We start from the raw sequence: 25,159 nt of genomic DNA, 5'->3' as shown, positions 1-25,159 counted from the left end.
TAAATGTTTAACTGTATTAGTGCTTCAGAATAAAAGAAATAAGCTTCTTTTTTTAACATAAAGGGTAAAACATCACACACAGTGTAAGTCGGTTTTATTCCATTTCCATTACTCCTACATTTGGGACTTAACGCAAAATAGACAGTAAGAGTGTATGGGCTTGAAAATGTATGAGATTTGTTGTTCTGCGCTGTAAACCGGAAATGGTCAGGTGGGTAGTATATCTAACTTGGTATATGGAGGCAAAGGCCACGTCACATTACACTCAGCCCTGCAGAATTAATAGAACATGTTTTTTCATTAAATAAATGAAAGTGTCCTTCCTCTGAGTTCACAACGTGTTGCTGTTTGGAGTTACTTTATTTCTATTGTATGTGCTGTAACTACACAGGATAAATTAATGTTTATAACTTACCTAAGGTAGTACTCTATTAAGGTCACTCCCATTTACACACATTATGTTTAAATGTTTTTTCCCCCTTTTTTCACTTGGCATGAAAGCAACATTAACCCAATGGAGATCTTGTTTTTTCATCAGATTTGCGTTATATTTATAAAAGTAGTTGAAATAAATCCCATACAGTGAGAGTGTTCACTGAGACAGAGTACAGCTTTATTAAAGTCAAACTTCAGGCATGTCTGAACTCTTCAAACTCAACTTTAGAATGAAAAAGGACAGAATCAATATTCTCAAATAAAAAGACAGTCATGTACAAAAAGAGTGTCGTCTCAACAGTCACACACATTTAGAAGCAGAATTGTACAGGCAAAAAGAGCACGCCACAGTAACATGATTCTATGCAAGTTCAATGCAAACTATTTACAAGTTTCGAACAATATGCAGTATGCAGTAACACAGGTCAAACAGTATTCAACATGGTATTGTGTTCATCCACGTTTTAATTGAAGCAACACAGAGAGATAGATATGACCCCAGTTAGAGTTACCGTAACTAATTTTACTACAAGTAAAAAAGAGATGAGTGCTTATGAAAGTGATTTTATTTATTTATTCAAACACTATTTTCTCCTTCGACAGCATGTCAATTTAAAGACAAAGTCGGCAACATTGCACAAAAAACAAAAGACGTCACAGTGAACTGAAACATACAAGTGGGGGGCATCTTAAATGTAAGTGTATATAAAAAATAATATCAATCCTGGACACTTAGAAAAATCTTTTTAGGCGTATTTAGGGGTCACCTAAATCATAACAAACATGCTATCTATTTAAAAAAAACTAATGTGGGCACTACTATGACGATAAACCAACAAAACTTCAGAGATCATTTTTAAGTGAATGAAACGATGCCCGCTGGGACACTTAAGTGAGGCAAACGGAATACTGCTGCTGCGTCAGCTCAGAGGGCAGGAGAGACAAACTGACAAAGTAATCAGGATCGTGCGATCTGCAGGTGCAAAAAAAGAAAGGCTGTTGCGCTGTGCAACATGGTAAAAAACAAACAAAAGAATACAAAAACTAAACATTAGCAATAGAAATCAGGCATTCAAAGATTGTCCAACTTAATTGGATTAAACCAGTGTCTGATGTTGGAAGCATGCAATCGGCTGAACTCTCACCTCGAAAACAAAAAGAAGGGCTTTAAGACCAGTTATATAATCACAACTTATCAGTCAGACATTTGCTCAGAAGATACAAACATAAAAGTCAAGGATGCCTGCGGTCTGAATATAAAACAGAAGAATAAAAATGCATCAATAAATAAGAAGGATTTTCAAGTTTAGACACACACCGTTTTGAGTTTTTAAATGAAGTGACCCTAATGACGCACAAACCTGATACTGAACATTTGAACCAATTCCTACAACTGAACAAAAATGCATTTCGATCTCTCAAATTTAAGTCCAGCAAGAAATAAGCAAGTCAAATATTTATCTCAGGAATCCTTAAAAAAGGCTTCCTAAAAAGGGTCAATAATAACAGGAAGACAAAAGAAAAGCAGCGATTGAATGCAGAAAATAGAGAGAATTTGAATATAAATTTAACACATTGTAGTTTAAAGGCATAAGTGATGCAGGAAAGAAGTCAAAGCTTGTTAATGTGCATTTCTTCCAAGATGAGTACCTATGTAATGTATGTTTTATCAATTATTTGCATATATTTAGCATATTAAACTCAAATGGTACTTTACTTAAGAGTTTGAAATTCACTGTCTAGAATGACCCATGTAGGAAAACTAATCTTTTTAAATATCATATTTCTAGCATAAATCATGTTTATAATTGTCTCGCTTTTCTGCATTCAACGGCTCCCTATTCACCTTTTCCTTCGTCTTCTTTCCTCACAACTGGCATTCACACAATTAGGTACACAGAGATAAAACTAATGCAGTCGAATACAACGGTCGATGCAATAAACCCCAGATTCATAAAGGATATAATGCTCAGTTTTTGTTAAAACCTTTTAAGAGATGTTGAATAATCATTTTGGATGATGTGTTGCTGTTGAACCGTATTGCATTATACAGAGAAGTGTATTTATATTTTTACTTTATGTTTATACAAATGAGAGGAGAAGAACTATTACAAACGTCAGTGAGTAAAACTCAACATAACCACAAACTTCATCCTCCAAAATGATCCTTAAGTTTAATCAACAACTTTATAAACTGGCTTTTTATGTACATGAAGGTAGATTTATTTCATTGACAGTTGTGTTAGGCTGTATTATATTTACCTCTGTGTGCCTAATAATCTGGAGACTGAGTAAATGAACTCCCTGCATTTGAAAAGACCCTGAATGAACTGAAATGTTTTGGATAAATTGGCACAGTTTCTCCCTGTGGCTCGTCGGGAGGCTTACGGAAATAAAGAGTACGAGGGGCGGAAAACACAACAAACAAAATCACAAGCAATGGCTGTGATAAAGTTTACGGTTCCTTAAGTCCAGGATTAAAAAAACACACAAAAACTGAACTGAATCTTTACATTCCTATATTTAACTGCTTCACACTGCTTATAACACTAGTTACAGTGAGTCACGGTACAGGGCGATGAGCAGCAGCTGTTACCAAAGTGTGGAATCATTACACCAAATGTAAAAGAACAGAAAACATATGCAATGACCAAACACAGAAATATAATGTAAAACTCCCCATGTTTTTTTTAAATAGTCTATTTCACTTACACCATGGTCGAGAGGGAGACACTGCACTGGTGTTTGAAAATGAAACTGGTATAAAATGTGGTGCAATAAATACAAAAAATGTGGATTTGACATGAGAGATTTAAAAACACTGTACAGAAGTTTGTATTTGTACATCATACCAGACTGGACTGTTGTCATACCATTACGTCTCTAGATAACAGCCAGCCTTCAGGATGTTTTCCAGGTGGAAAATTAAAAAGTGCCTCTGAAGGACACCATAGATTTCTGTCCATAGCCGGGCTGGCAGTCTTTCCTACTTGTGCCAAAGGAAACCAGCATCATATAGGCCACTCTGCTCAAAAACTTCAAAAAACCTGCCCAGCAACTCACAACGTTTTCTGACCGAAAGGGAAAAAAGTTACAACACAGTTTTAATTCCGACGTTACTACAAGAAGAGGTATCCATTTTGAAACACTTGTCTTATGTTCTTTTAATATACATTTCTGTATATGTTTGACCTAGCTAAATTGTGTAGCGACAAGCTGTGTAAAAGTGCTTTTTCAGAAAAGTTTGGCAAAACAAAAACAGAAAAAAAAAAAAAAAAAGCATCTAAGCGGTCACAGTACACGACGTTACTGAAATGGACTGCACTCTGCGCAGCACTTTCTACAGCCAGAATCAAACTTAAGGCTGATAACAATACTTTAAGACAGCACCAGTGATCACAAACTGAGTCCCTCCATCTACAATACAAATAACAGAGGAAATGAGGGGACCAAACTTTATCGAAAAAACTAAATAAAAAGGATCTGTCTAGTTGTTTTAGAAAAGCGTTTCCTTCTTCCAGGAACAACCAGAGGCGAGGCTCCGTCCCTCCTGATCTTTATGTACTTTACAATATTATGAGCCAATTATGTACACAATGGCGAGTGAAACTGGCAATATGAAAATCACAAGTACTTCTGTAATGTCATACCATTACACTATATACCATTATATTTCACCTTAATAGGACTATTTTCACAAGGAGGTCTGCGTAACACCTAAACAAACAAACATAATACAACCACTCACTGAGATGAAGTGAGAGAATCTGTCTGTAAACATTAACAAACATAGATACTGTATATAATTATATTCATCTATACCCATTAGTATATTAAAACCATGTCTAAGGAAGGTTGGAATGTAGTGTATTTGAACAAAATTGCACAAAAATCGGTCATTTCCCCCCTTTTTTCCTCCAGGAAGAAGAAGAAAAGGTAATACAATGACGTCTGGTGTGATGATCGGCTGTGGAGGAGGGGGAGGTTTGCTTGTCACCGTGCAATCATTCTGTGTGTGAGACAGCAATCACGGCTGAACAAGCAGCAGCTTCACATCTCCTCCGTCTCCTTCTCCCTAACCTGTCCTCTCTCCACCCCTCCCCTCTCTACCCCTCCCTCCACCGCGCTCCTCGAGTTCTTCAAAGTGCCGGTATTTGATGATGTGACAACACTGTAATTTCAACAGCTGTAACAATAAAAAGGAAACGTAATGAGGTGGTGGCCCTCTGATGGGCGGAGGTGAGCTGTAGAGAGTGTGGGTGGTGTTTTCTGGCCAGAGAGGAGGGAAAAAGGCGCATGATGATGGTCAGGCCTCTCCAATCGCTCTGCCTGCCACTATCAGCGTTGAGCTGTTCATCGACTCACCCATCACACTGGTCAAAAAGCACTGTTTCCCTTTGGTCACTGCTTCGGAACAGAGGTGGATCAGAGCCCAGGAGCGCTTTACAGGGAATCAGGTATTGAGGGAGCTAAGGTGTCACTCTGAAGCCAGCTCGCCCTCCTCCGGCTCCTCTTTGACACTGACCGGGCTCAGGGCGGAGCGGCGAGGCTGGGTCAGACTGGAGTTGGAGCCCAGGGGACTGACAGGGTTGTGACTGGAGCAACAGGGACGGCCTTCAAGGGAGGAGGAGGTGAGCGCCCCCTCCTCGTGGTCCCGGCAGAACGAGCGAGGGCAGAAGTCACAGAGAGACGATGCCGGGGCGCTGCAAACACTGCAGTCATGCCACGGACATTCCCAACGTCCTGCAGAGACACATGGAGATCATTAGGAGTTCCAAACTGTGGGTTGATGTCCACAAAATGAATGAAAATAAATTACATTATTTAACAGAATAATGTAATAAAGATCAAACTAAAACAAACAAAAACATACGACAGGGATGGATATCTGCTAAAATGCTTTTCAATAAATATGGGTGTCTCTTTAAACACAAAGAGTATTGGGCTCCATCAGTAAAGGACCAACTTTGGTGTTCGCATTTGGATCGGGGGATTGATAAAAGGCAGAGATTTTAGACTCACAGTGGTTAGGAAGTAGAAGTAGGAACAAGGAGAACAGAATTATAACTGAGGACAAGGTCATGCATTGTTTGTAGTTTGTTTAATTATGTGCCAACCCTCTCAGGGTAAGGGCTCAGTTTACACAAGGACACACTCGCTTGGCCATGGAGACAGTTTGGGTTTCATTCCCCTTATTTCTTTAATATTTATGATGTAAAAGGAGTTCTTCTTAAAAAAGTTACACTCAATTAAAAAAGGAAAAGCTCTTTCTTTAAAAATGTTCCTGTCCAAACCACAGAGCCTGCCGTCAACTCTTTCAATGGATACCATGTGTTCAAAAGCTGATGACATTTATTAGTAATTTGGATGAACTAATCTGACAGGTCCGACTTTACCAACCTGGTTGGTCACTAAGAAATCTCAGGGGAGTGAGATAAAAAAATTACAGATTTTGTCTTAGTCTTAGTTACTAATAGTAAATTACTGTATACACTTACCTCTTCTGGACTTTAGATACAAGGATTATTGCGTGTGACTTACAACAAGGCGAGGGAACTGACTGAACTTGGTTAAAATAACTTATTAGAAATATCTGTAAGACTTTAACATTGTGCACATATACATATGAAAGTTTAACACACATAGAAAGTGATTGTGTAATTACCGTATGGTGGCTTGGTGAGGTTGAGACAGAGCAAATGGTACGCTTTCGGACAGTCCTTTCGGTCACACATCACCAGCTCGCCTCCCTCTCCACAGCAGAAACAGAAGTACTCGTGGCAGTGTTTGCCCTCCGGACGCAGCTTCCGCTTCTTCGGCTTCAGCTTGGCATTCCTGGCCTTTTCCTCTCTCTCCATCACCACAGCACTCTGGAGGAAATATTATACAAAATGATTAAATAATATCAAGCGCAGGAAGAACTGGATTCATGAGAGGTCAATGCACTCACCGTTGGCTGCACCCCGAGGAATCCCGAGCAGTTGTCTGAACCACAGTGACAGGACGACCTCCTGTTGCCCACGCAGTGCAGGTTGTAGTTGAACGTCAGCTCCGTGTCTGCAGGAGCACCAGAGACAAGAATCGATCATCAGGATTGCTCCAAACGCATATACATACACTGTCGAAACTAAATACCGCCATTCTTTAAGAAAGGTTTCATTTTAACATAAGTTAATTTTTAATTTAATTTAATTGAATTTAAGATTTTAGGCTGTACAAGGAGACTGCAAGGATTTCCAAGACCTGTTGTGACTTGAATCTGAATTGACTTGATATTAAATTGCGTCGGAATTAATCCCTAATGCTTTACACATGCAGTTTGTCTTTTAGAACAACATTACAGATAAAGCCCCCAGGTCAGATAGTGATGACTAGGGGAGTTGTTTTACTGATTGTGGAGGTAAAAGACTCAAGTTGGTCAAATCACACGATTTAAACACTATAGCCATTTCTATAAAGTTATTGAAGCCATGTTCTTAATATATATTGTATGTAGCCACGTACTTGAGATATTATACATGTCCCTAACAAAAACAAACTAACTACTGAAATACTAAACTGAAATTCTCAAACTGAAATAGACATGGCTAACACACTCAAAACTAAAGCTAAACCAAAAACAGGTTGAGCATCTAATTATTAGAAGTTTGAATGTTTATTTATGAAAGAAACAGAATGTGTGTGTTTCTGTGTGAACCTACGGGCCTCGATGTCACAGAGGGTGAAGAGGCCTATGCGAACGTCTCCGTTTACCGTCCACTTCTGAGTTTCACAGTTTGGGCTGCAGCTGTGGTTCATAAACCGAGACGAGTTTCCTTTCGGGCCGGCGTCAATCACACGGTCCTACAAGGACAGAGGCACATAAAGAGGTGGGTTTAGAAACACTTCTGAAGGTCTATCCTCTGAACAATGTTGATCAGTGTCATTGATGTTACCTTGGTGAGGGTGAGCATGTAAAAGTTGGCCACGTGATTTTCATGGGCGCGTTTGATTCGCTGCTGGCACTCCTCTGAGTCTATCACCTCTCCCACGTACTCAGTCACAAAGTCACCCTGGAGGAAACAACGCACAGACACCCTTATTAAAAATGTCTTTCACTTAACAAGAAGGGTCAGATAGTCTAGTCCCGATTACAAAATGAAATTTTACTTAAATGTTTGTTGGTTTATCTGAATATATGATAGGTTAAGACCAGAGGAGGACATGCAGGACATGCTGAGTCTGTTTTGGGTGAGAATAGTGAGCTCAACACCGACCTTCCTGAGAGCCTGGTTGGTGCTGAGGCCCCAGCCGCGGCCGTCTGTCTTTATCACCTCTGTCTCCACGTACAGCCGCTTGGAGAAACACTGGTTCTCACAGCTCTCACCTGCAGGACACACCTGGCAACAACAACAAAAACAACATGAATAAAGGTAAGAAATTGAGCTGCGATTACTCATGGCTGGTTTTATTGCCATGTAAAACGAGTATGCTCACAGACCTGTGGATGACACTCGTACTGCAGCATGCGGTTGAGACACTGAGAGTGGAGGCTGCAAGGATGCTCATCTGTCGGCCTGCAGTTGCATCGTTGGATTTCTGACAAATCAGCTACGTGCACCTGCACTTTCCCCACTGGTTTGTTGGACTGATACAAGAAAATAACCATACCATCAGTTACAACACTGAAGACTTATGTAATAGAACTTTCTTTCGTTTTTTTGTCTAAAGTGGGATACCTTGATGAGTTTGTAGGGGGGAGGTTTTCGAGAGTTGCGTTCTTGCTCTAGAGCCTCCCTGCTCTCCCTCTGCGCCTTTAGCTCCTGGAACCGCCGAGCAGCTTCTTCCAGAGCTAAAACACAAACCGACAACATCTCAGAGACTCATGCTTCCATACTGATTGGTCATAAAGAACAAAAACTCTGAGGAAGATAATTACCTTTCTTGAAGGTTTTGTTGATGTTGATCTGACCCGTGACAAAGTTCTTGTCATTCTCCACATAGGGGAAGACGCGGCCCTGATTGATCCAGTAGTAGTCGTGGGAGCCAAAGAAGAAGACGGGGAAGTCTCCAACATCGTGACGTAGGCTCTGAATGTTGGATGGCACCAGGCGTGGGTTGCAAATCTCCGCAGGCCACCACCTGCAGCGACAATGTGGCAGGGAAAGTAAGACAGTGTGGTCAAAAAACAAATCATACAAACGCATCTGTGCTCTGCTCAGTATTTCCTTATTTCCAGCATCTATAACATCGTTTTTGATTAAGTGTAAATGGTTATATAGTCTATACATGTAGAGATAGTAATTGATGATAAATATAAAGAAAATGAATGTAAAAAAACAACAACAAATAAATAAACCAAAATAACAACAATTTCAAAAAGGAGGAAATACTGATATTAAAATCTGAAAAATAACAGAAAAAAACCCAATGTATACTTATTGAGTATAGAGATGATTATTACCATACTTTCCCTAACAAAAAAATATAATTGTTATGTGCATAACCTGATTTTTGTATACATGAAATGTCTGTCCCTATACTCTACGTGGTTCTCAGACCAAAGCAAATGTGTTGCTACTGAAAAAATAAACAATAAAATAAATGGAAAAATTCTCCAACTTATCCTTTAAATGTTACTGTACCATAAACTGGCAGTTTCACAACCCTCAGCGATCCGTCCCCAGTGCCCTCTGCGTACCTGTAGTTGCCCAGTTTGACCCAGACAATCTGTTTGTAGTGAGGCTTCTTCCCCGCCCTGCAATCACTGCAGGACCATGCCCCCTCCGGCATCTCTATCTCCAGACACTCCGGGTGGAAGGAAGCCGGGCATGTGTCGCAGCACAGCAACTTGCCTCCTACATTTGTATGGATGTAAACGTGTATGTGTGTGAGTGTGTGTGTGTGTGTCAATGTGTGTTTTGAGTGTATGTGAGTGTGTGTATGTGTGCATGCGTTGTGGGAAATGGGTATGCAAAGAGAGGAGGAGTGTATGATTAGGTGATGCACCTTTAAACCTGGACCAACTCTGAATCTAATTTGCAGACACGCTTACTAAAAGTATAAATGCTGAAGAAGTCATGGTTCTTCAACATCTAGTGTGGTATTGAAATAATGTCCTTGTACGGAAAAGGTGTTTTACCTAAAGCTACAATCTTAGCATCTGGGTACATTTCTGAAAACATGGCCCGGAGCTTTTTGCTTGAGAGGAGGCTCCTAAGAGGGATGTGTTGCATGATGAAGACTGAACCCCTGCAAGGAGGTCTCAAGTCTGTTACAACCTTCATGGCAGCAATTACAGCATGTCTGGCAATCAGATTCAGAGCACTGTACCAAGAGCAGTCTACGGGAAATACATGCATCAGCACAGGAGTAAAATCAGCCAGCAAGTTAACAACGAATCAGGGTTAAAGTCAAACAACAGAATTATTGGCAAAAAGCAGGCATGCAGTCCTGCCAGTAAAGCAAACTTTCCCCATGACACACATCACATCCTGCACAGACCGGCTTGCATGGAATCATATTTGTTTTATATTGTAATTTCTTATTTTTTTACATCAGAACTAGTTAAAAGATAGTCATTTAACTATTGCAATCATCTTTGAAGAATTGAAAATCTAGTCTTGATTGAGATGCTATTCCATCCAAGGCCGGTCAAAGCTTAAGTAAATGGGGTGAGCAAAATTTCATTTCATCTGAATAATTCAGTCAAAAATAAAACTTATTGCAGTCAGCAGAGAAAGATGTGAGGCTTACAAATCAAAAACAAGCCCAGAGTGCTGAAGAAGAGAAGCAGTGTTCCTCCAGCAGTGATAAGCGCCACAACCTGCAGGCAGAAGTAACTGAGCTAACCCAGAGCTTCCATCATCCTTCATTAAGATAGGAGGTTTGACAGCCAATCACAATTTGACTTTTGATTCTTCGTGTTCATCGCAGAGATATATATACCCAGATGGACTGTTAATGCAAAGCATAAACAAATCTCACAATGGGCCTCGTGCAAGAACCACACATACGGAACAGATTGTTTCTTCAGCGACACGTTTAAGTCATTTTAGAAAACGTATTGCATTCACAGCTATCCTTCTGGTGTACGAACGAAATTCACATTGTGTGGTAAAGTCATGCACCAATAGTCAAATAAAAGGAAATAATTACTTATTATCTTTTATATCATAATGAAAAATAATATGTTCTTAATTTAAATGAATTTCCGAGTTATAATGTGACTTGGTGAATTAATAGAAAGTGTTTTTTACTGCAAAGATTTGTCAGCATTGTTACAATAATATTCACGTGTGCTGTGTCCGCCGGACATGATCTATCAGTTATATATAATATTTTTATAACGCCTTTATTCCTCCATCAGTGCTGCTCTGATAACACATTGGCGTCAGTATTATGATTTCCCCACCGACACCACTTAATGTTTTTTACTCTCTGCTGCTCTCCCACAGCACGACTTGAAGTATTTTTCTTTTTACTCTTAAATGAAATACAAATGTAGCAAAGCAGACAGCGATCAGATTACATGGTGATTTGGGGGCATGTGAACAACGAGCATGTTTTTCAAAGACAACATTTTACCTTGTCATTGTAGGGTAAATCACAGATGGATCATTCCACAGCAAATCGAGAGGAAAAATTATACTGTAGTAGTAAACATTTATTTGTATGCGTCTGCATAACAATACGCTTGTATTTTTATGCAGATGTATCTATAGATCTAAATTCCTGGAAATTAAAATAATTATTCAGAAAACATCGATAAACATTTTCTTTTTATTTAAATATATATTATATCTTTTTAAACATATTTTTCTATGAAGGGTGTTTTCGGGGGGGTTTTTTAATGAAAAAAATAGGTCAATGATGATGCCTAGAATACTTCCTTTGCTGGATCGCATGAATTTATTTTTTCGAGAAAATCAACAAAAAGGAACGCAGAACTTTTGGTGAGTTGATATGGAAAGACCCAGGTGTTAATAACATTATAAACACAATTAATGACATTAACAACCCCTCTGTTTTATTAAAGAGTCCCAGTAAGCCAGCATGCACAATAGCAGGACATTGAACCAGAAGCAGCTGAATTTAATTATTTTGGTTGTTCACACTTTCTCTACTGAGACATGTAAACATGCTGCTGGCACAAGTTTATTTTGGTGATTCCGGTAAGGCTACGTTTTGGGTAGGAATATTAAAAGTGTTCTTGCATGATGCCCACTGTTAATGTGTTAGGGAACTTGGCTGAGGTTACTTTGTGCCACTCTGCATTAAATTAACTGCATATTTAACAGTTAATCAACTTGGCATCTCAAGGCTTTGAAATGAAAGATGCGTACAAAAAGGGAAGCAGGCACAACACAAACACAGACCAGGGGGGGAAAGGAGGAAGAGAAAAACTGTTCAGTTACCTTTCCCAACATTCTTTTTGGTAGCTGACGAAGGAGAGGGAATCATAGGTAATTTCAACTCAGCACGATTTGACTCAGTCAGAAGGTAGTGGGACTTATAGGCATATGAACTTAATATGGTGTCAGTAAGGTCTTGCACTAACAGCCCTACACAAGACACACAGGAAGAGACGGGGGTGAGCCGCAGTCAAACTCCAAATTACCCAGAATTCACAAAAAGAGAAAGAACAAACACTCACAGTCACACACACGCACACACAGAAGAAACAAGTAAAACAAAGTCTGTCCTGACACAAAGAGGCCAAACAGTGCACTCAACTCACTGTCCCACAGGAAAAACATCGCCTTTAAATTTGGAAAAGTCATTTAAAAAAAGATGAATCCTCATCAGCTCTAAATGGAGTGCAGTGCAACGGCCTGGATCATTCATAGTATTAGGATTGTGATGGAAAACAAACATTACATTTCACTGCTATTCATGAACAATGCCAACATGTAATATTAAAAAGATAGATCTGAATTTATACAAAATTTAAAAAGTCCTTCAAAAATGTTGAAATAACAACATTCAGGGCGATCAGGTCCTGTTGTTGCGGTGGAGTGCAAGCAGAGTGTGGGGAAATTAAAAGGATGGTTTTGATTTTTTTATGTGGGGTTCATGATGTGTAGTCAGTCAGTCCACAGGAGATGACAGCCCGCACACCCCAAGTTATATTCTCCCGGAGACACCAGACTCCATTGACATAAACAGTCATTTTACCTTGAAGGCCCCATGAGTTGCTGCTCTACCTCGATCCGTTAGTTTGTTTGTGTGACTTTGGTGTAACACAGACAATCTCTCCTATTAACACAATGGTGTATCTAAAACCTGTGAGGTAAAAAAAGGGTTTTGTACATGGTGTCTGGTGGCTTGAAGGAGGGCATGGATAATAGCTTTAGTTATTTGAAGGCCTTTCTATAGATCTCTATAATATATTATCTCTATCGCTCTAAAATATGTTTTGCTGCGGCCCCCTTTCAAAGCAGAACACTGATTTCCTTTTGTGCCGTAACTCCTGTCTGCTTCCGAAAATGGTTACATGCTGTCCGTCATCTACTGTACTCTCACTATGGATAAGGACCTCTGCCAAGCAAACTTACAAAAACTATCGCCTTGACAACTTCTACATTTGTCAGGTTGGTGTGGTCAGGGCCACTGCTAAAGAACCTGTGTGCAGGAGAGGAAGACCATCAGTGAGTGCAGCAGTGAGAGCTTACCTCTGGCACACAGGAAGCACCAGCCCACGTTGATTGGGGAGGAGAGGAGGCCGTTCTTCTTGGTGCTGCCGTGGCTGCTGCAGATCATGATGTGATGGGTGAGGGCGACGCTGCCCGCCGCCACGCAGCCGTCTCCCGTGTGATAGGCCACCGGACAGCGGATACAGCGCATCAGGCGGCCTGGAAAGGAGGCATTTTTTCAGCTTCTTGTCACTGAGTGTGCACACAACAAGTGTAAAGTTATTGTGAACCTCTCACTGCGTCACATGAGTCACGTAGCTGTGAAACTGTGCAGCACACAGATCTGTGAAACAATTCCTCTCACTGCAGAGAGTTTTAATAATGAGGACTGATTCTTTATATGCTCCAGCTGTAATCTAAGGAAACCAGAAGAATTCTGTACTTTTTTGTTGCCCAAGAGATTCAACAGTCGAGTTGTTTTAATATGGTTTTGTATCTCCTTGCCTCATTCTACATTAAAAACTAATAACATGGTTCAACACTGAACATTCACACTTGATGTTTTGGAAAATGGTTCCCCACTGGGGTCCAAAAAGTTGCAACGCAAACGTATCGGGGGTATGAGATGACAATGGGGTTGAAAAGAAGATAACACTACTTTAGTCGTTATTGTGTGTTTGTGTTTTCCGTAGTTTTTTATTTCTCTCTTTGTACATATAACCAGTACAAACCAGAGTTTCATTTGTATATGCATACTTTTGCTCTCCATTTCTAAATGACAAACCCTGGGCATGCATTTTAGAAGCGTAATACAAACACATTTGATCTAAAAAAAGAAGAAAACAGCAGATTCTTCTACACCAATAAATACTTAGCATTGGACTCTTTTACATCAAGTATTTTTGTGTGAAATATTTTAGGCCTCAACACTTACATGAAACCCCTTTCTCACATCTAAAATGTGACAAGGGGTAAGACATAAACATGTATCTTTTATAAGGGTTCAAAAGGGCAAAAGGTTTGGTTTTGAACCTAGATAAACTCAGAATGATTGAATTACAAATACGTTTTTCTCTATCATTATTCAAATATGCATTTATACTATCCGTAAGTGGTTCGTTCCAGTAGTTGTTCAGTCAGTATAACAACACCAATGCTGCATCATGTCAAAGGTAAAACTTTTACTGATGGTGTCAGAGTGTAACACATTTCTCGAGTAACGGTTCGGCATCTCCCCATTTGAGGGTTGTTTTAAGCCACAAGATAACAGAACTCTATTGCAAACAAAGTGAGTAACTTCCCTTTTTTCAAACATTACCAGAAAGACAATTCACAATAATCTAGACATTTCCAGGAACACAGATTACTTTATTTTTCTCCAATTGTCTGCAGTCTCAAGATGCCTCTCTCCTCAAACTAAATAGAGCAATTTTAGTTTACTGGATGTTTGTAGCAGGAACGCCACCAACAATTCTGCTGGATAAGCAGTGCAGGATTTCCAAAGTAGCCCTTTTATTTCCTGTCTTTCTCAATCTCATTTCTTTCACAATTTATTCATTTTGCACTCCTCCCTCACACATAAAGGGAAGTAAAGTGTTGACCCTTGCACTCATTATTTTAGATTTTCTATTGCTTGTATGTAGAAGCTAAGTGGCCTAATGTGTAATGGGAAATGTACATTAAGTTACTCATATACCTTTTTACACTCTGCTGTAGCATCAGCTTCCACTGCGGACTCAAACAGGAAATCAGACATTGTTTACCTTTAATCGCCCGCTGCAGGTCTCTCTCCAAGCAGCAGGTAGAGCAGCTGTGCTGAGGGCAGCAGAAGCCCCCCTCCGAGCTGCTGGTTGTGCCCGGGAGTTTACGCACACAATCCTCGTGGTAGTAACAACCACATCCGGACACGGAGCAGCGCGTCACCTCCTGGCCTGCAGCTTTACAGCTAAAACAAGGATGATCGCCTAGAAAAAGAGTGAGAGGGTGATAGCACCGAGCCAAACACAGCAGATCGGATACAGAGAAGATTATTGTGTTCGCTCACCATTTCTGCATTCCAAGCAGGTGAACCTGCCTTCAGGTAGGGACGTCAGACCGAGACAGTCCAAGTGAAACTGTCGGCAACAGTCCCCTTCACACACCACCAAACCTTCACCATACACCTCGCAGATCTACACACACACACACACACACACACACACAGAAAAAGATGATTCCTTAATTGAACACCTGTAGGATTTTAAAGAGTGCCACAGATGAATGATGAGCAGTGCTGACCTGGCAGACGGTGTCTCTCTTGCCGGTGCTCCCATCCTGGCGGGACAAGCCGGAGTCCACAGACTGAGTGTCTGAAGCGTCTGCATCCGCTGCTGCTGGACTATCAAGACTTTTCCCAAATAAACCCTGAGAGCGAGAAAAAAGCGATCACAGGCTATGCCGATGTTTTTAACTGTCCTTTTTCCATTCTATAGTACAGAACCCCAGAGCAAACATTCTACTGTAGAAACAATGACCTTTTGTGCAATTCTTCATTTGAAAAAGTCTTGGTTTTGATGAGTAGAAAAAAGTATTGTCTTCTGTGTGTGTGTGTGTGTGTGTGTGTGTGTGTGTGTGTGTGTGTGTGTGTGTGTGTGTGTGTGTGTGTGTGTGTGTGTGTGTCACTGCACATGATTTCTCGGCCTACCTGTGGGTCGTTGAGACCTCTGGAGTCAGAGTCAGAGGTGTCTCTGTACTGAGAAGAAGCCATCTCCACATCGGTCGACGCTCTGCTTCGCTTCTTCAGAGGTTTGCAGGCGTCTGAGATCTCACTGGCTCCTAAAAGATTCACAAAGATAAGCAATAAAAAAAAAAAGGTTTTCACAATAAAGTAAAAACAGTTCCAACCACATAGGTTATACCGGAAGTATGAAAGAAGGATTCCTTACCTTTCTGTGAACCGGTCCTCAGTGTCGTCTCAGGAGCCATCTCAGCCTGAAACAAGAAGTGCAGTTTAGTGTGGTGCTGATGTCGACTCAACAGTATTGTACAAAAAAAATGTTCCTTAATATAACAAAACAAACAAATAAAAGTTATAAATCAGTTTGACTTATACGAGTCATGTTGTGATTTTTTTCAATTGGTTTCAATCTCAAACCGTATACCTGCGTTGTAATCTGTTTGAATGTACGTTCATATCATTTTTGTATTATTTTATAAAAAGAAAAGAAAGAGCATTGACACAAACATTTACTGTTCCGTTGTGTTTTTAGAATGGAGAGCTGTTTTTAGTGTGATCACAGAGTAGTCTGCGGGGAACCTATACCTGCTCTTTTTTGGTTTTCTTCTTCGGGACAGGATCGTTGGATCTCTCTGACTCTGACCTGCTTCTGACCGACCGCCGCTGCAGCTTCCGCTCCTGAGAACCTGAAAACACATGAAGTTATTGAGCTGCAACTGTCGCTGACTTTACAAACCGTGAGGAAACACACACTGTACGGCTGTGTTATACCGACCATGTGGACTACTGTGGTGTGATCCAGGAGAGGAGGTCTGCTGCATTCCTCCTTCCTCACTCCTCCGACTGGCGGGGGATCCTCTCCTCTCCTCCCCCTCTTCCTCCCCTTCGTCCCCATCTTCCTCCTCCTCCGGACTGGGCTCAGGTTTAGCTCTACTGTCCTGTTGAATGCATCAAAATGATTAATTGACTTACAGGATACCTCAGGATGAAATGTTCCTATCAGCATGAGAAACACCAACCTCTGGTGAGCAGTATCCCAGGTCAGGCTGCCGGGCCTCTCCCTCCACTATCTCCTCCTTCTCCTCTTCTTCTTCTTCGTCTTCTTCTTCTTCTTCTTCTTGCTCTTTTTTTGGAGATGGAGCTGCTTTTTTCTGCAGGAGAGGCCAATCGCACTTTGTGATCTCCACATTCAGCCTCTTCATGGTGATGGAGAGAGGCAGCAGCTTCCTGGCAGCGGCTGTTTTCCAGGCCCTCACCGGTGGCGGCGAGTCCTGCCGTTCATTGTTCTGTTTCGGCGAGCTGGTCTTCCCCCCTCTGGTCTCCTCCCTCTGGTTCTTCTCCTCATTAGAGGCCTGTGAGTTTGTGCTGTCTTCTGTGTTGGACACACTACACTGTCTGCGTGGCAGCAGCCGTCGTGTCGGCTGCTCTCTTTCTGGTGACTTTACTTCTCTCTCTTCCTTCTTATTGATTGAGCCGCTGGAGCGCCGGTTGCGTTTCTCAGCTCTGTAAGTGGGTTTCCTACTGGACGTGCCTTCATGAGGGTCTGGGTCAACATAGATGAAGGTGTAGTTGTCAGTTCTCTCCTGCCGCGTCATCGGGAGGGCGTCCTCGGCGTGGCCCACACCCACCTCCCACTGAGAACGCTCCCGCTGAGGGACAGGCTTCAGAAGCTGGAGAAGAAAACATCAAGAAATAACATTGTTAAAAACAAAAACAAATTAACATCTTATACCCCTGGAGACAATCCTATATTTTACATTATGTGTATATCTTTCTGGATGCGTTTTATTACATTTTTTTCTTGTCTATATTATCCTGTATGTAATGAGAAAAAGACCTGTTAGTTATTTTTATTATGAAATAGAATTTTTAAATGGCATTTTTTATTCGGTGTTAAAAATAAATTGTGTTATACATGTTATATACTATTATCCAAGAAAACGTGACTCCCTTAATATTAATGTTAGCATAGTTTGATGCTTGTAATGCCTAGATAGCCTCTGAAAAATGATGTAGTTTTTTCCAACATCATTTGTCAGCAATGCTTGAACGTACTTTGTGTTTCTCTACAGGATTTGAGGCTTTGCGCAGAGTCTCAGCCTGAAGGTCTTCATACTGTTGCTTCCCCTGGTACAGGACTATCCTCTTCTCGTGGATCCATGCTCGCTCAGCAACACTGCCAAAGAACTGGACGTGATACTCTCTGTGACCTGCACAGAGACAGAACGAGGGAAACAAGCTGTGGCTTTTTGTCCTCATGCATGCATACACTTATGAAAGAAAAAAACAGGGCTGTACCTCTGGTGTTGATGCGAGTGTGGACTTTCATCTGCGGGTCAGAGGAGACCATGCAAGGCCACCACGGGTAGGTGCCCACCTTGGACCACACCAGATCTCCGATCACAAACTCCTTACAGAAGCCCGTCTCTTGGATCACTGATGGGTGATGGACCTTCGGAACCTAATTAGAAACATGAACAATTCACTTAAAATGTCTAAAACCTACATCTTCTACAATCTAGAGTAATTGGTGTGCAAAGCATTCAAACGGCTGTGGAGAGTAAGTAGTCAGGCTCTTGCCTTGGGCATCTTTGGTTCAGTTTTAATAACGGTCTTCTGAGGCTTCTGTGTCTGGGCTGGGGGTGTTTCTGTGGGCTGGGGCTCGAAGTGGATGTCCTCCGTCAGCTCTGTGGTACCTGACGGTGCTTGGCTTTGCTCCAGGTTCTGTTCCGGGACCTGCAGCTGCAGTCGCGCACTCTTTTTCCTCTTCTCCTTCTTCCTCTCATGTCTGCGCTGCATCTGAGTGGCCTCGTTCTCCTGAGACTCATTCTGAAGTAAAGATAGAAGAAACAAAAACAATAGTAAGACGTCAAGTAACTTTCAGTTGTTTTACATAAAAGCTAAAACAGCTGCCCCACATCTGCCTGCTACAATCAAACCACCTCAGATATCCAGTTCTTAAGACGATTAAAAGTAAACCAAAAAAACACACAGTGTAAAAATTCCATATTCATTTTATTGGGCCAGACTAGAATTACATTTTATTAAATAAAAAAATATATTTTTGTGTGGTTCAATATACACTGCCCTGTAATTTGTGCAAGGTTTGCTGTTGTTTGATGCTGGTGCCAGCTTCTTAAATGTGTGCATTTCATTGTAACAGTAAACTTAATATATTTTGGTAACTTTCATTTCCACAAATAAAGGAACTGTAATATTTACCTTGGACTTACTAAGATGAAAAAGTATTTGTTAAATATATGTTAAATATTTAAAATACGAGGTACTGTTAGCACTCATTGTAAGTAAATTCAGCTTTCGGCTCTACCTGTCCAAAGTTTGGGAATTTTGTTGTCATCTATGAACAGGGTTATACCATGTACTACAAAGCATAAAATGCTCCGTAGACGGCACAGTGGATAGCGGAGGTTTTTCTTAGTGATCTGAAATGGTCCTATAGATGTACTACTTATTCGGGGGTATACTTCCCTAATATCATGTTTCTGCTTTTGCTTATGATGTTGATATTGTCAGTTGTAAGACATTTTAGGATTCAAGCTGTGAAGCGCACACATTACCTGCAATTCTTCCAGAAGGTCTCCACACAGCGCTGACTCAAACAGCTCTTTCCCGTTCTGATACGTCTTAATGATCTTCAGCTTGATCTCTGGAGAGCTGGTTTTCTTCAGCACGCCACCAGGAGTTTTGGAGAGGGTGAGGGAGGGCTGAGAGGAAGGAGTACTGTCCACAAGGGAAGGGGGCGGACTGGAGGAAGGCAGGATTAATGGCGGAGGAGGTGGGAGAGTGTGGGTCATGATGTGAGGCGTATGGGGCATGTGGTGCTGGGAGGGCAGAGGCTGCGGCGGAGGACTCTGTGGGTGCGGGTGGTTCTGTAAAAGAGGCGGGTTTGAGTGGAAGAGGTGCGCGTGATGCTGGAGGTGAGGGTTATGATGGTGGTGGTGGTGGAGGTGTGGGTGATGTGTGGGCAGAGGAGGGGACACAGGAGACAAAGGTCTCTCCTGAAGACCTGGGCCTCTCAGGACCGTCCCTTCCCCCGGCAGGAGGCCGTGATCTGCATAGCTCCGTATGGCCCCGTAGCCGTTAGCCGAGCCGTTGGGGAACTGCGAGTACATAGAGAACTTGGACTGTGGCTCGTACATGCCCAGACCGGGCGGGTAGCCGTTGGAGACCTGCGACATGTCCTCCGGGGCAGACGGCGGGTAGGAGAACTCTGCATCCAGGGCAGCATCGTAGGAGGGACCTCCATCCTCGCCTGGATCACTGCCGGTGTCACAGGTGCCTTCCTGTCTGATGTTGGCGGAGTCAATGAGCTGAGGGGGTTGCTGAATTGTATTTCCCATGATCCCTTGCATGAAAGAGAAGGAGAAATCCATTGTTGGGCTCCTGCATCCTTAACTGTCTTTTTCTTTGACTGGACCTGTTGACAGAAAGAAATGAGACACAGGTGTGAAGGGACATCCGACACAGTAGACTCTGGTTCAATCATTATCGCTGACTACATGGTTCCCACACCATCTTAAAGCTTAAATTCAAGAACCCAGCACGGCATTGTTTCAGACACAGATTAAGGTTATCGTTTGTTACAATACTGAGAATTTTTATAATGAGAGCTAGCAGACTGTGCAGAAGCTCACAGGCAACAATTAAAGAGAGGGAGGCTTGTGGAGTGTTACAGTGGTGGCAGACTGTGTGCTCTCCTGCCTCTTGTAACACATCAAAACAATATAATGTGCAAGATGAGTGACAGCAACGGAGAAAAATTAACTAATTGAAGAGCTAAGCCAACCTCAATTTGTTGTCTTATAAATTCAACAACCCTCCATTTTATTAACTTACAAGGTCTTCATTTTTCCTTTCATGTTTACAAATGTTCAAAGGATTTCAAGGTCCCTTGAAAACATGTAATTATCACAATACACAGTTTTTTCAAAACCAAGACTGATGAATCTGTTGTTTAAGCTCATTTCATTCATCCTTTACAAAGCCCTTAAAAATATAAAACATTAAGCACTAGCTTGACATTACCACATCCTCTCCTGCTGCCCCTGATTTGCTCAGGGTCAGTGGGTTTTAGGCACTTAAATTAAACACAAATGCATTTCGGAACGTGTCATTTAGGCATAGTATGAACAGATTTTTTAAATAGGGAGAACATTAGACTAAGACAGGGCCTTGAGAAACTGCAGTACCTGAATGTCTGCACAACAAATACATGCAACATCCGCGCTTTGCTTCCAGCCAAGACCTTTGCTGCGTGACATTTTTCATCTTTCCTGTTTGAATCTAAACTGTTACACAATCTGATAGGAGCCTAACTTTTCGAAAGAATACAGTTGACAAATAATGTAACACTGTCAGATTAATATGATTTTGTTGTGCTAATTTGTGTGGCAAATAATTGGTAACCAGGGGTCAAACATGGGCTACATGTAAAATAAATAAAATCCATATTGATCTTGGTTTTCACACGTCATAATATTATGTAATATATGCCAAGATATTTTACAGGTTTTGGTCCCCAAGGTTAGAACAAAATTAGGCAAAAAACTTTTTGTATGCAGCGCCACATCTTCCTGGAAAAAGAACTGAAACTGTCTGTGCTGACTACTATGCCGAACATTTTAAAGATTGGGAAAATTGCAATGTTGATCAATGCTTGCACTCTCATTTTTCACTGAAATCACATAATAAGTTATACCTTTTACGTATAAAAACAGTTTTTTGTTACGGGATTGGATGTTTTACTCATTTCTACTGTCTGAAAGTTGTTTTGTCTCTTTGTGTTGACTGTTGTAACACTGTTTAGACTGCTCTCTTTGCCCTTTACAAAACACTTTTAAACTCAATCATTTTACCCGGTTAAATAAAGGGTAAATGTAAACACTTTCCAAAAACTGGACAAATCCCTTGTCCCTTATGTTAAACTTAAGCCATCAAAATGCAAAACAAATTCCAAGCAGCTCGTATTAATGATCAAGACCTTTTCCTTTTTTATAGCCAATAATCAATCACCTGTGAAGTGAATCTTTTCCAAGCTATTGAACATTTATTAGTGTTTTTATTTCATCAACACCAACACATGGTGGCCTGCTACCCCAAACAAAACAAAGAGCAGCTACCAGTGCCTGCTTCATTATTTTATACTGGACACTCTTAACATCTATTATGATTTTTAATGAGGTTAAAAGGGTTGGAGCTTGCAGAGCAATTTGATTAATCCCCTGATTGTGGTTTAATGTGTGACCACTCAGCCCAGCGGTGGCAATGGTGTATAACTGTGATGTAAACACCCATAAAAAGATGTCAACTAAAAGTCACTAGCTATCTATACCGACTTGTGTTATTATTTTAGGAAATAATACGTGGAATGGTACACATATATACCTGCTTCAAAACGTCTGCGCAGACAAAACATGTTTCACTGAATGATCTTATAGCTTTCTGCGATGTTAGCCTGAAGCTACCTGCCATCAAAAGCTATGGGATTGTGTTTAAAAAAAGATGTGGATCATTTTAACCGAGAAAAAACGAAAACACGAAACCGGGGGACACGACCGGTTGTCATTGTGCACACACGACTGACCGTCCCAATCCGTTATTTGTTATACGTTAATGTTCTAAACACATGGAAGAAGATGAAAGGAGAAGCTAATGGTGGCTAGGCTAACGCTCCATTGCCAATATGGCTGCCTTTGCCCCTTTAAATCAAATTGTCTGGCGTGATTATACCTCCATAACTGTCGGTTTGGAGATAAATGTGCCTGAAAATAATAAAGCTGCGACCCTCAAAAACATTGCAAGAGCGTGTGTGTGTGTGTGTGTGTGTGTGGGGGGGGGGGGGAGACAACCACAGTATGGCAAACATGTCGCTAAAGAGGAGAGCAAAGAAGCAGCACAGATTTTGATGCCGAGTCGAGGATGCAGGAGAATAATATAATTAAAAAAGAAATATCAATACCTTCAGCGAGTCCCATTCTAAACACATACACCAGCCAGCAACGGGTCCTCGTTTAATATATAGGGAGTAAAAGAAAAAAACCCTGTAATTTAGATAAAGCGCAGGCCTTTTCCTTTTCGTTTTAACGCAATTCTCTACAGAGAGGAGGAGGGGGTGTTACGCTATCTGGTCGCTGCCCAATCCCAAAGCCTGGCTCTTCTTCCTCAATGTAGGAGCATTTAGTAGAGACACTGCTTCACGTAGATGTGTTTAATTATCTCCCCCTCCAGTGTGCAGTCTTCTTCTAAATATTATTATATTAATGATCATCTCTAGCTCCCTCTTCCTTTGGTTTAACAAAAGCACACTGCTTTTATTTTTTAGTCCAGGCCTGGTGGTCGGTCTCTCCTGCAGCTCAGCGCCAAAATCACACAGACCGGAGGGGTTCTGAGGAGCATTTCGGGATGTGTAGTTCACTTCTGATGTCAGCTTATATGTATAATGAAAATGATGGAAAAATATGTATAAAGTTTCATACTTGTCACACCTACCCTGAAATGAAACAGGGATTTAATGTTTCATGTCGGGAGAAAGATAATGTAAAAAAAACAAACTAATAAAACAGTTTGAAGTTTTATTTTTGATTGTGTCATATTATTAAATAAGAAAAGGTGTCAAAGAGAAGACTATTAAATAGTAGTTGTGATTTTTTTTGATTGCAGCCTGATCACAACGCCATGCAGATGCTGTGGTTACGTTTGCACCAGCGTCTCTGATTGGCTTGTATACGCCTCCTCGCCTGATCTAGAGCTGAGAGGAGGGCCACATTAAAGACGTCTCACTCTGACTAGTTTTCCTGGTTCCACATTTGTTGATGTCCACATTCGTTATGTGTGGGCAAAACATAGGTTTTTGCACGCATTTTCTTCTTTTAAAACACAATTTAAACCCTTTACAAACTGTTTGATTTAGCTATTTAAGCACCTTGCAACATCATTTATAAAAATACAAATGTTGAGCTTCTTTTTAAAATACTTTTGCTTATGACATTGTTTTGTTTTCTATGACAATTTTGTGTTTACTTTATCATACAGCAGCTAAGACCCAGCAGCTAAGACCCAGCAGCTAAGACCCAATCTTTAACTATTCAGTATAAAAGTGTTTTGGTCAAAGAAGACAAGATCATCAAACGGGGGGGCTGATGTGTAAAACTTTCCTAACCAAAGTCTGCTCAAACTGCTTCTCAACTACGGCAGCAAATCAGTGAATTGCAATATCCATACTAACAAAAGAAAGTTTCTTACCTTTTATGATCCAGTGCCAGCATATTAAAGCCCATCGCGAGCGCTGTCCACTTACCTACATCGAGAACATGAAAATGTATCATGATATTTGGCTTGATGAACACAAATACAAAAGGTACTAGACATAATAACTTCTGTGCGAGTATGATTATTCAAATTTGAGTGATTCTCAGCACATTTCTTTTGTAACAAAGGCATTAACCAGAGGACATACACTGCAGGTGACATATTGTATTTCTGGTATTTCTAGTGTAAGTGGCTGGCTAACGACAACAACACCCAAATCTAGCTATCCCTTTGAGGAATTGGTACCTAATGTGTTACAGACTTAATCTAATATAAAAAAGAATACTGAACAACTATTAAGACAACTAAATGAATGCATAGCTTTTTCTAAACACAAAATGTTATATATTATAGTTATGTTATACAGAATATAAACTTTACACACATATATATATATTTATACAGTAAACGCTAAATGGGTACACATGTAAAAAGTATAACATAAATTGCATTAATTTTCCATATCTCCAGCACTGATGTACAACATTAAATGGCGAATCTTTGATATTTAAATAACCCTCATCTCCAATTATTCTCAATATCAGTATAGACGAAATATATAATACTTCAACATAAACAGTGTTGGCAAAGAAATAGATTTACTCTAGTACTGTACTTAAGTACCATTCTGATGCACTTGTACTTGGGTATTTTAAAAAAAATGCTGCACTCTGACTCCACAATTCAGAGGTAAATTGTGTACTTCAAGTCCACTACACTTATTAAATACCCTTAGTTACTTTGCAGATTAATAATGCTAAATATAATCAACACTTAAATAAGATTTTAGTTACACCTGGAGTAACCTTCACAAACTACCCTGCAGGAAACAAGGTGATTAAAATTAACTAAAACTTTACAAGCTCTGATTCCCATATTAATGGATCAATAATTTTTACTGAAAACATAAAATATATTGTTCTGAAATGGGCAAATCTGAATAATGAATACTTAGTACATATTTTGATGCTTGTACTTTTGTACTTTTACTTGAATATAATAATGAATGCAGGACTCTTTCTTTGGAAGTATTTTCGGAGTACTTCTACCACCTCATCTCTCCGTA

At 40.6% G+C, this 25,159-nt stretch overlaps 1 protein-coding gene across 3 annotated transcripts; it reads right to left on the bottom strand.

The window, feature by feature from the left end:
- Window positions 1-591: 591 nt before the first annotated feature.
- nsd3 (nuclear receptor binding SET domain protein 3) lies at window positions 592-23,040 on the bottom strand. Of its 3 annotated transcripts, none has more exons than XM_063897248.1 (25): window positions 22,745-23,040; window positions 19,344-20,203; window positions 18,346-18,594; window positions 18,064-18,226; window positions 17,821-17,975; window positions 16,785-17,435; window positions 16,541-16,703; window positions 16,351-16,451; window positions 15,974-16,019; window positions 15,733-15,863; window positions 15,327-15,452; window positions 15,094-15,220; window positions 14,813-15,013; window positions 13,089-13,268; window positions 11,832-11,978; window positions 9,116-9,272; window positions 8,354-8,556; window positions 8,154-8,266; window positions 7,916-8,062; window positions 7,692-7,814; window positions 7,371-7,487; window positions 7,137-7,278; window positions 6,386-6,492; window positions 6,101-6,305; window positions 592-5,178 (listed from the first exon to the last, which is right to left on the bottom strand). In XM_063897248.1, exons 2-25 carry the CDS (start codon window positions 20,157-20,159, stop codon window positions 4,913-4,915), a joined length of 4,836 nt encoding a protein of 1,611 aa, XP_063753318.1. In that variant the 5' UTR covers window positions 20,160-20,203; window positions 22,745-23,040; the 3' UTR covers window positions 592-4,912. The 3 variants fall into 3 exon arrangements, with proteins under 3 accessions (XP_063753318.1, XP_063753320.1, XP_063753321.1); XM_063897250.1 differs by having other exon boundaries at window positions 11,832-11,855; XM_063897251.1 differs by lacking the exon at window positions 11,832-11,978.
- Between the last annotated feature and the right edge of the window lie 2,119 nt (window positions 23,041-25,159).

Source organism: Eleginops maclovinus, chromosome 12, assembly GCF_036324505.1.
Source record: "Eleginops maclovinus isolate JMC-PN-2008 ecotype Puerto Natales chromosome 12, JC_Emac_rtc_rv5, whole genome shotgun sequence".
Lineage (NCBI taxonomy): Eukaryota > Metazoa > Chordata > Actinopteri > Perciformes > Eleginopidae > Eleginops > Eleginops maclovinus.
The sequence above is the reverse complement of the archived record's forward strand: the minus strand, read 5'-3'. Positions and strand labels throughout refer to the sequence as shown.

What these genes read in the sequence shown, in the direction of transcription:
- nsd3 (XM_063897248.1), bottom strand. Translation starts at nt 20,159, where the DNA reads ATGGATTTCTCCTTCTCTTTCATGCAAGGGATCATGGGAAATACAATT. An exon ending in ATCCTGTAGAGAAACACAAA is followed by an intron (nt 17,436 to 17,820) that starts GTACGTTCAAGC and finishes TTTCTTCTCCAG; the next exon opens with CTTCTGAAGCCTGTCCCTCA. An exon ending in CCTCACCAAGCCACCATACG is followed by an intron (nt 5,179 to 6,100) that starts GTAATTACACAA and finishes GTGTCTCTGCAG; the next exon opens with GACGTTGGGAATGTCCGTGG.